The 11,537-nt window shown below is 42.6% G+C and overlaps 1 protein-coding gene across 5 annotated transcripts in view; it reads left to right on the top strand.

Annotated features, from left to right (window-relative positions):
* Nucleotides 1–558: 558 nt before the first annotated feature.
* The window catches only part of LOC137197528 (echinoderm microtubule-associated protein-like 4), a 38,605-nt gene continuing 27,626 nt past the window's right edge, over nt 559–11,537 (top strand). For 3 of the 5 annotated variants that reach the window (XR_010931451.1, XR_010931452.1, XM_067611006.1), the window contains exons 1-3: nt 562–937; nt 8,330–8,515; nt 8,636–8,756. Coding sequence is in view for 3 of the 5 variants with exons in the window: in XM_067611006.1 (XP_067467107.1) it covers nt 913–937; nt 8,330–8,515; nt 8,636–8,756 (332 nt within the window). In the remaining 2 variants the exon portion in view is untranslated. Of the gene's footprint in view, nt 938–8,329; nt 8,516–8,635; nt 8,757–11,537 lie in introns of all 5 variants that reach the window. The other 2 variants (XM_067611007.1, XM_067611008.1) reach the window with 2 other exon arrangements.

Here is an 11,537-nt window from a genome sequence, read left to right as displayed (position 1 = left end):
TGTGTTGACAGCGTGTGTGTGTGTGTGTTGACAGCGTGTGTGTGTGTGTGTGTGTTGACAGTGTGTGTGTGTGTGTGTGTGTGTGTGTGTGTGTGTGTGTTGACAGCGTGTGTGTGTGTATGTGTGTGTTGACAGCGTGTGTGTGTGTGTGTGTGTGTGTGTGTGTGTGTGTGTGTGTGTGTTGACAGCGTGTGTGTGTGTGTGTATGTGTGTGTGTGTTGACAGCGTGTGTGTGTGTGTGTGTGTGTGTGTGTGTGTGTTGACAGTGTGTGTCCGCAGGGCGGCGCTGCAGTAAAGCAGCAGTGTGTCTCAGACTTGCATGCTTGCAGTCAGACAGTGAAACCCGAATCCTCCCCCCTCCCCCTTCTCCTCCTCTTCCTCCTCCTCCCCCTCCTCTTCCTCCTCCTCCTCCCCCTTCTCCTCCTCGTCCTCCCTCTCCTCCCCCTTTTCCTCCTCCTCTCCTCCTCCTCCGTCTTCTCCTCCTCCTCCCCCCTCCGTCTTCTCTCCTCCTCCTCCTCCCTTTTCTCCTCCTCCTCTTCCTCCTCCTCCTCCTCCCTCTCTCCCCCCACCCCCCCCGCCGGGAAGGGGAAGCGCGCGCTGCCAGAGGGGCGGAGTCGGAAGCGCGCAGCAGCGTCGGTGCGTCCTGTCTGTCTGCGGCTCCGCGGCTTCTCTCTCCGTCTCTACTGCTCTCGCTGTCGGATCTCCGGGGAGGCTTTGTGCTCCAAGCCGCAGGAAAGCAGCGGATCTTCAGCGTCGCGGACGGACAGACCCGGCGGGGACAGACCCGGCCCGGCTCGGCTCGGAAAGCCTCGTCCTCCCCCCGGTGCGGCGGAAAAACCCGGACGGAGGCCCGCAGAGTCTCCGCAGCCTCCCGCAGGCCTCCGGCCCGGACTCCTGCTTTTCTCCCGGAAAATGGACGGATTCACCGGCAGTTTAGGTGAGTGACCCCCGCCGCTCGCGCCACAAAGAGCACCTGGTTACCTGCCGGGAAACGGCGGGACGGTGAGTCTGCACGCGCCTCTGGCGGCTTTACACGTGTCACTGCTGTATTTATCAGAAAGACTCTGCACCGCCCCTCCGGCGGCTGCAGGGCCATAAAACCAGCAGCTCCTCCTGGAGGAGTCTGCTCAGAGTCCTGGACCCCCCAGAGTCCTGGATCTGCTACAGACCTACATTACTGATTCTGATGTGGAGCCCTGCAGGGCCCCGAACCACAGCTTGGAGACCACAGTGTTATTGTGTGTGTGTGTGTGTGTGTGTTTGTGTGTGTGTATTACACTGTGTGTCATGCTGTGTGTGTGTGTGTGTGTGTGTTAAGTGTGTGTGTTTGTGTGTGTGTATTACACTGTGTGTGTGTTAAGTGTGTGTTGTTGCGTGTGTGTGTGTGTGTGTGTGTGTGTGTGTGTGCGTGCGTGCGCGTGCGTGCGTGTATTACAGTTTGTGTTGCTTTGTGTGTGCGTGTTAGTAAACCTGGAATTCCCTCCCTACTGTTGTTGGAGTCAGCTGAACTGAATTACAGAGCACACTGTGTGTGTGTGGTAAAGCAGACATGCAGACACATGCAGCGTCTGCAGGTCTGAGCCTTCAGTTTTTCTCTCACTGACATTAAAATAAACTCAGATCTGTTTATTTTTCTTTAGAATGACTACACACACACACACGTACAGGTGTAAACATTAACATGTAAACAACAAACATCATCAGATGATGTGTTTATGATGTCATGACTTGAACTTCACTCTGTTTATGCTGCAGTGTTACTGTTCAGACTGTCTGACGACAGAACTGTTAATCCACCTTAACTTAACATTTCTTATTGTGGGGAGTTAAGGTGGAATTACTGTATAAAATATACTGGAAACTCTCTGCATCCAGTGTGTCTGTAGATGACGGCATATTCACATCCAGTGTCTGTCTGTAGATGACAGCATATTCACATCCAGTGTCTGTCTGTAGATGACAGCATATTCACATCCAGTGTGTCTGTAGATGACAGCATATTCACATCCAGTGTGTCTGTAGATGACAGCATATTCACATCCAGTGTGTCTGTAGATGACAGTATATTCACATCCAGTGTGTCTGTAGATGACAGCATATTCACATCCAGTGTGTCTGTAGATGACAGCATATTCACATCCAGTGTGTCTGTAGATGACAGTATATTCACATCCAGTGTGTCTGTAGATGACAGCATATTCACATCCAGTGTGTCTGTAGATGACAGTATATTCACATCCAGTGTGTCTGTAGATGACAGTATATTCACATCCAGTGTGTCTGTAGATGACAGCATATTCACATCCAGTGTGTCTGTAGATGACAGCATATTCACATCCAGTGTCTGTCTGTAGATGACAGCATATTCACATCCAGTGTGTCTGTAGATGACAGTATATTCACATCCAGTGTGTCTGTAGATGACAGTATATTCACATCCAGTGTGTCTGTAGATGACAGTATATTCACATCCAGTGTGTCTGTAGATGACAGTATATTCACATCCAGCGTGTTTGTAGATGACAGTATATTCACATCCAGCGTGTCTGTAGATGACGGCATATTCACATCCAGTGTGTCTGTAGATGACAGTATATTCACATCCAGTGTGTCTGTAGATGACGGCATATTCACATCCAGTGTGTCTGTAGATGACAGTATATTCAGATTTAATGTGTCTGTAGATGACAGCATATTCACATCCAGTCTGTCTGTAGATGACAGCATATTCACATCCAGTGTGTCTGTAGATGACAGCATATTCACATCCAGTGTGTCTGTAGATGACAGTATATTCACATCCAGTGTGTCTGTAGATGACAGTATATTCAGATTTAATGTGTCTGTAGATGACAGCATATTCACATCCAGTGTGTCTGTAGATGACAGTATATTCAGATTTAATGTGTCTGTAGATGACAGCATATTCACATCCAGTCTGTCTGTAGATGACAGTATATTCACATCCAGTGTGTCTGTAGATGACAGCATATTCAGATTTAATGTGTCTGTAGATGACGGTATATTCACATCCAGTGTGTCTGTAGAAGACAGTATATTCACATCCAGTCTGTCTGTAGATGACAGCATATTCACATCCAGTGTGTCTGTAGATGACAGTATATTCACATCCAGTGTGTCTGTAGATGACAGTATATTCACATCCAGTCTGTCTGTAGATGACAGCATATTCACATCCAGTCTGTCTGTAGATGACAGTATATTCACATCCAGTGTGTCTGTAGATGACAGTATATTCACATCCAGTGTGTCTGTAGATGACAGCATATTCACATCCAGTGTGTCTGTAGATGACAGCATATTCACATCCAGTGTGTCTGTAGATGACAGTATATTCACATCCAGTGTGTCTGTAGATGACAGTATATTCACATCCAGTGTGTCTGTAGATGACAGCATATTCACATCCAGTGTGTCTGTAGATGACAGCATATTCACATCCAGTGTCTGTCTGTAGATGACAGCATATTCACATCCAGTGTCTGTCTGTAGATGACAGCATATTCACATCCAGTGTGTCTGTAGATGACAGCATATTCACATCCAGTGTGTCTGTAGATGACAGCATATTCACATCCAGTGTGTCTGTAGATGACAGTATATTCACATCCAGTGTGTCTGTAGATGACAGCATATTCACATCCAGTGTGTCTGTAGATGACAGCATATTCACATCCAGTGTGTCTGTAGATGACAGTATATTCACATCCAGTGTGTCTGTAGATGACAGCATATTCACATCCAGTGTGTCTGTAGATGACAGTATATTCACATCCAGTGTGTCTGTAGATGACAGTATATTCACATCCAGTGTGTCTGTAGATGACAGCATATTCACATCCAGTGTGTCTGTAGATGACAGCATATTCACATCCAGTGTCTGTCTGTAGATGACAGCATATTCACATCCAGTGTGTCTGTAGATGACAGTATATTCACATCCAGTGTGTCTGTAGATGACAGTATATTCACATCCAGTGTGTCTGTAGATGACAGTATATTCACATCCAGTGTGTCTGTAGATGACAGTATATTCACATCCAGCGTGTTTGTAGATGACAGTATATTCACATCCAGTGTGTCTGTAGATGACGGCATATTCACATCCAGTGTGTCTGTAGATGACAGTATATTCACATCCAGTGTGTCTGTAGATGACGGCATATTCACATCCAGTGTGTCTGTAGATGACGGCATATTCACATCCAGTGTGTCTGTAGATGACAGTATATTCAGATTTAATGTGTCTGTAGATGACAGCATATTCACATCCAGTCTGTCTGTAGATGACAGCATATTCACATCCAGTGTGTCTGTAGATGACAGCATATTCACATCCAGTGTGTCTGTAGATGACAGTATATTCACATCCAGTGTGTCTGTAGATGACAGTATATTCAGATTTAATGTGTCTGTAGATGACAGCATATTCACATCCAGTGTGTCTGTAGATGACAGTATATTCAGATTTAATGTGTCTGTAGATGACAGCATATTCACATCCAGTCTGTCTGTAGATGACAGTATATTCACATCCAGTGTGTCTGTAGATGACAGCATATTCAGATTTAATGTGTCTGTAGATGACGGTATATTCACATCCAGTGTATCTGTAGATGACAGTATATTCAGATTTAATGTGTCTGTAGATGACGGTATATTCACATCCAGTGTGTCTGTAGAAGACAGTATATTCACATCCAGTCTGTCTGTAGATGACAGCATATTCACATCCAGTGTGTCTGTAGATGACAGTATATTCACATCCAGTGTGTCTGTAGATGACAGTATATTCACATCCAGTCTGTCTGTAGATGACAGCATATTCACATCCAGTCTGTCTGTAGATGACAGTATATTCACATCCAGTGTGTCTGTAGATGACAGTATATTCACATCCAGTGTGTCTGTAGATGACAGCATATTCACATCCAGTGTGTCTGTAGATGACAGTATATTCACATCCAGTGTCTGTCTGTAGATGACAGTATATTCACATCCAGTGTGTCTGTAGAGAGTATATTCACATCCAGTGTGTCTGTAGATGACAGCATATTCACATCCAGTGTGTCTGTAGATGACAGTATATTCACATCCAGTGTGTCTGTAGATGACAGTATATTCACATCCAGTGTGTCTGTAGATGACAGTATATTCACATCCAGTGTGTCTGTAGATGACAGCATATTCACATCCAGTGTGTCTTTAGATGAGAGTATATTCACATCCAGTGTGTCTGTAGATGACAATATATTCACATCCAGTGTGTCTGTAGATGAGAGTATATTCACATCCAGTGTGTCTGTAGATGACGGTATATTCACATCCAGTGTGTCTGTAGATGACAGCATATTCACATCCAGTGTGTCTGTAGATGACAGTATATTCACATCCAGTGTGTCTGTAGATGACAGTATATTCACATCCAGTGTGTCTGTAGATGACAGTATATTCACATCCAGTGTGTCTGTAGATGACAGTATATTCACATCCAGTGTGTCTGTAGATGACAGCATATTCACATCCAGTGTGTCTGTAGATGAGAGTATATTCACATCCAGTGTGTCTGTAGATGACGGTATATTCACATCCAGTGTGTCTGTAGATGACAGCATATTCACATCCAGTGTGTCTGTAGATGACAGTATATTCAGATTTAATGTGTCTGTAGATGACAGTATATTCACATCCAGTGTGTCTGTAGATGACAGTATATTCACATCCAGTGTGTCTGTAGATGACAGCATATTCACATCCAGTGTGTCTGTAGATGACAGCATATTCACATCCAGTGTGTCTGTAGATGACAGTATATTCACATCCAGTGTCTGTCTGTAGATGACAGCATATTCACATCCAGTGTGTCTGTAGATGACAGCATATTCACATCCAGTGTGTCTGTAGATGACAGTATATTCAGATTTAATGTGTCTGTAGATGACGGTATATTCACATCCAGTGTGTCTGTAGATGACAGTATATTCACATCCAGTGTGTCTGTAGATGACAGCATATTCACATCCAGTGTGTCTGTAGATGACAGCATATTCACATCCAGTGTCTGTCTGTAGATGAGAGTATATTCATATCCAGTGTGTCTGTAGATGACAGTATATTCACATCCAGTGTGTCTGTAGATGACAGTATATTCACATCCAGTGTGTCTGTAGATGACAGCATATTCACATCCAGTGTGTCTGTAGATGACAGCATATTCACATCCAGTGTGTCTGTAGATGACAGTATATTCATATCCAGTGTGTCTGTAGATGACAGCATATTCACATCCAGTGTGTCTGTAGATGAGAGTATATTCACATCCAGTGTGTCTGTAGATGACAGCATATTCACATCCAGTGTGTCTGTAGATGACGGTATATTCAGATTTAATGTGTCTGTAGATGACGGTATATTCACATCCAGTGTGTCTGTAGATGACGGTATATTCAGATTTAATGTGTCTGTAGATGACGGTATATTCACATCCAGTGTGTCTGTAGATGACAGTATATTCACATCCAGTGTGTCTGTAGATGACAGCATATTCACATCCAGTGTGTCTGTAGATGACAGCATATTCACATCCAGTGTCTGTCTGTAGATGAGAGTATATTCATATCCAGTGTGTCTGTAGATGACAGTATATTCACATCCAGTGTGTCTGTAGATGACAGTATATTCACATCCAGTGTGTCTGTAGATGACAGCATATTCACATCCAGTGTCTGTCTGTAGATGACAGCATATTCACATCCAGTGTGTCTGTAGATGACAGTATATTCACATCCAGTGTGTCTGTAGATGACAGTATATTCATATCCAGTGTGTCTGTAGATGACAGCATATTCACATCCAGTGTGTCTGTAGATGACAGTATATCCACATCCAGTGTCTGTCTGTAGATGACAGCATATTCACATCCAGTGTCTGTCTGTAGATGACAGTATATTCACATCCAGTGTCTGTCTGTAGATGACGGTATATTCACATCCAGTGTGTCTGTAGATGACAGTATATTCACATCCAGTGTGTCTGTAGATGACAGTATATTCATATCCAGTGTGTCTGTAGATGACAGCATATTCACATCCAGTGTGTCTGTAGATGACAGTATATTCACATCCAGTGTGTCTGTAGATGACAGTATATTCATATCCAGTGTGTCTGTAGATGACGGTATATTCACATCCAGTGTGTCTGTAGATGACAGTATATCCACATCCAGTGTCTGTCTGTAGATGACAGCATATTCACATCCAGTGTCTGTCTGTAGATGACGGTATATTCACATCCAGTGTGTCTGTAGATGACAGTATATTCACATCCAGTGTGTCTGTAGATGACAGTATATTCAGATTTAATGTGTCTGTAGATGACGGTATATTCAGATTTAATGTGTCTGTAGATGACAGCATATTCACATCCAGTGTCTGTCTGTAGATGACAGCATATTCACATCCAGTGTGTCTGTAGATGACAGTATATTCACATCCAGTGTGTCTGTAGATGACAGTATATTCACATCCAGTGTCTGTCTGTAGATGACAGTATATTCACATCCAGTGTCTGTCTGTAGATGACAGCATATTCACATCCAGTGTGTCTGTAGATGACGGTATATTCACATCCAGTGTGTCTGTAGATGACAGTATATTCACATCCAGTGTGTCTGTAGATGACAGTATATTCACATCCAGTGTGTCTGTAGATGACAGTATATTCACATCCAGTGTGTCTGTAGATGACAGTATATTCACATCCAGTGTGTCTGTAGATGACAGTATATTCAGATTTAATGTGTCTGTAGATGACAGCATATTCACATCCAGTGTGTCTGTAGATGACAGTATATTCAGATTTAATGTGTCTGTAGATGACAGTATATTCAGATTTAATGTGTCTGTAGATGACAGTATATTCAGATTTAATGTGTCTGTAGATGACAGTATATTCAGATTTAATGTGTCTGTAGATGACAGTATATACAGATTTAATGTGTCTGTAGATGACAGCATATTCACATCCAGTCTGTCTGTAGATGACAGTGTATTCAGATTTAATGTGTCTGTAGATGACAGCATATTCACATCCAGTGTGTCTGTAGATGACAGTATATTCAGATTTAATGTGTCTGTAGATGACGGTATATTCACATCCAGTGTGTCTGTAGATGACAGTGTATTCAGATTTAATGTGTCTGTAGATGACAGTATATTCACATCCAGTGTGTCTGTAGATGACAGTGTATTCACATCTAGCGTTTCTGTAGATGACAGAATATTCAGATCCAGTGTCTATGTTTCTGTAGATGACAGTATGTCCGGAGCGAGTGTCTCAGATGTCAACGACCGTCTTTCTGCTCTGGAACTTCGTGTTCAGCAGCAGGAAGATGAGTTGACGGTGATGAAAGCCGCTCTCGCTGACGTCCTTCGCCGCCTTGCTGCCTCTGAAGACTCTGCTGCCTCCGCAACCAAGAAACAGCATGGAGGGAAAGGTCGTATGGACATTAACTGGTTCTGATATGTGTTTGACTGGTATTGTTCAGTTCTGTAGGTGCTGTATAGCTGGTTACTGGTCAGTGTTAGTGTTAACAGTAGTGTGCTGCCCCCTGCAGGCAGTGCTGCACTACGTGAAGCCTATTCGATGTCTTGTATTGCTAATGGAGGCACATCTGGACGAAAGAGAGACTCCACATCCGTCACCAGGAAGGAGACGTTGTCATCTGCCGCCAAGAGGTAAACAAACATGCATAAATACATATATATTTATGCTATATATATATATATATACACACTTTTCACCTTCCAGCTACTGACAGTAATAGTCTTGGTGTCTGTTTATATATATGATGATAACATATATGATGTTTTATCTGTTTGTATTTTGCACCTTTTAGGAAGGACTAAACACACTTTGATTTTGATTCACCCACCTGTATGATCTTTAATGACACTTTACCTCGTATCCGGTTGTACGCTGGTCAGTTAACGGTCACTGATTGTTTCCACAGTTTATCGATCTCAGCTTCCAGAGTGTCTGCAGACCACATCTGATCAATCTGATTTATATCTTTATTGATTACCCTCCTGTTATCTTTGACTCAGGTTGTCTGATCTGCCCTGGGGTAGAATCCAGTAGAGGGCAGTAGAATACTGCAGAGTCAGTCGGATTTAGTTTGAATCACTAGTAAAAAAATGAATTCACTTTGATAACTAAGTAGAACACAGTAGAATCAGTAGACACACAGTAGAGTCTACCAGTAGAGTCTGTCGGTAGAGTATATCAGTAGTCTGTCTGTAGACCTACAGTAGAGTCTGTCAGTAGACATACAGTAGAGCCTGTCAGTAGACATACCGTAGAGTATATCAGTAGAGTCTGTCAGTAGACATACAGTAGAGCCTGTCAGTAGAGTCTGTCAGTAGACATACAGTAAAGTATATCAGTAGAGTCTGTCAGTAGACATACAGTAAAGTATATCAGTAGAGCCTGTCAGTAGACATACAGTAGAGTATATCAGTAGAGTCTGTCAGTAGACATACAGTAAAGTATATCAGTAGAGTCTGTCAGTAGACATACAGTAGAGTATATCAGTAGAGTCTGTCAGTAGACGTACAGTAGAGTCTGTCAGTAGAGTATATCAGTAGTCTGTCCGCAGACCTACAGTAGAGTCTGTCAGTAGATGTACAGTAGAGTATATCAGTAGAGTCTGTCAGTAGAGTCTGTCAGTAGACATACAGTAGAGTCTGTCAGTAGAGTCTGTCAGTAGACATACAGTAGAGTCTGTCAGTAGATGTACAGTAGAATACATCAGTAGAGTACATCAGTAGAGTCTGTCAGTAGAGTCTATCAGTAGATGTACAGTAGAGTCTGTCAGTAGAGTCTATCAGTAGATGTACAGTAGAGTCTGTCAGTAGATGTACAGTAGAGTACATCAGTAGAGTCTGTCAGTAGAGTCTATCAGTAGACGTACAGTAGAGTCTGTCAGTAGAGTCTGTCAGTAGACATACAGTAGAGTCTGTCAGTAGATGTACAGTAGAGTACATCAGTAGAGTCTGTCAGTAGAGTCTATCAGTAGACATACAGTAGAATCTGTCAGTAGACATACAGTAGAGTACATCAGTAGAGTCTGTCAGTAGAGTCTATCAGTAGATGTACAGTTGAATCTGTCAGTAGACGTACAGTAGAGTCTTTCAGTAGACGTACAGTAGAGTCTGTCAGTAGACATACAGTAGAGTACATCAGTAGAGTCTGTCAGTAGAGTCTGTCAGTGGACGTACAGTTGAATCTGTCAGTAGACGTACAGTAGAGTCTTTCAGTAGATGTACAGTTGAATCTGTCAGTAGAGTCTATCAGTAGATGTACAGTTGAATCTGTCAGTAGACGTACAGTAGAGTACATCAGTAGAGTCTATCAGTAGATGTACAGTTGAATCTGTCAGTAGACGTACAGTAGAGTACATCAGTAGAGTCTTTCAGTAGACATACAGTAGAGTACATCAGTAGAGTCTGTCAGTAGACATACAGTAGAGTACATCAGTAGAGTCTGTCAGTAGAGTCTATCAGTAGACGTACAGTTGAATCTTTCAGTAGACGTACAGTTGAATCTGTCAGTAGACATACAGTAGAGTATATCAGTAGAGCCTGTCAGTAGACATACAGTAGAGTATATCAGTAGAGCCTGTCAGTAGACATACAGTAGAGCCTGTCAGTAGACATACCGTAGAGTATATCAGTAGAGTCTGTCAGTAGACATACAGTAGAGTATATCAGTAGAGTCTGTCAGTAGACATACAGTAGAGTCTCTCAGTAGAGTCTGTCAGTAGACATACAGTAAAGTATATCAGTAGAGCCTGTCAGTAGACATACCGTAGAGCCTGTCAGTAGACATACCGTAGAGTATATCAGTAGAGTCTGTCAGTAGACATACAGTAAAGTATATCAGTAGAGCCTGTCAGTAGACATACCGTAGAGTCTCTCAGTAGAGTCTGTCAGTAGGCATACAGTAGAGTCTCTCAGTAGAGTCTGTCAGTAGACATACAGTAAAGTATATCAGTAGAGTCTGTCAGTAGACATACAGTAAAGTATATCAGTAGAGCCTGTCAGTAGACATACAGTAGAGTACATCAGTAGAGTCTATCAGTAGATGTACAGTTGAATCTGTCAGTAGACGTACAGTAGAGTACATCAGTAGAGTCTATCAGTAGATGTACAGTTGAATCTGTCAGTAGACGTACAGTAGAGTACATCAGTAGAGTCTTTCAGTAGACATACAGTAGAGTACATCAGTAGAGTCTGTCAGTAGAGTCTATCAGTAGACGTACAGTTGAATCTGTCAGTAGACATACAGTAGAGTACATCAGTAGAGCCTGTCAGTAGACATACAGTAGAGTACATCAGTAGAGTCTATCAGTAGACGTACAGTTGAATCTTTCAGTAGACGTACAGTAGAGTACATCAGTAGAGTCTGTCAGTAGAGTCTATCAGTAGATGTACAGTTGAATCTGTCAGTAGACATAC

The sequence above is a fragment of the Thunnus thynnus genome, chromosome 14, assembly GCF_963924715.1.
Source record: "Thunnus thynnus chromosome 14, fThuThy2.1, whole genome shotgun sequence".
Classification (NCBI taxonomy): Eukaryota; Metazoa; Chordata; class Actinopteri; order Scombriformes; family Scombridae; genus Thunnus; species Thunnus thynnus.
Note: the sequence above shows the minus strand (reverse complement) of the source record. Positions and strands in the feature narration are given on the sequence as shown.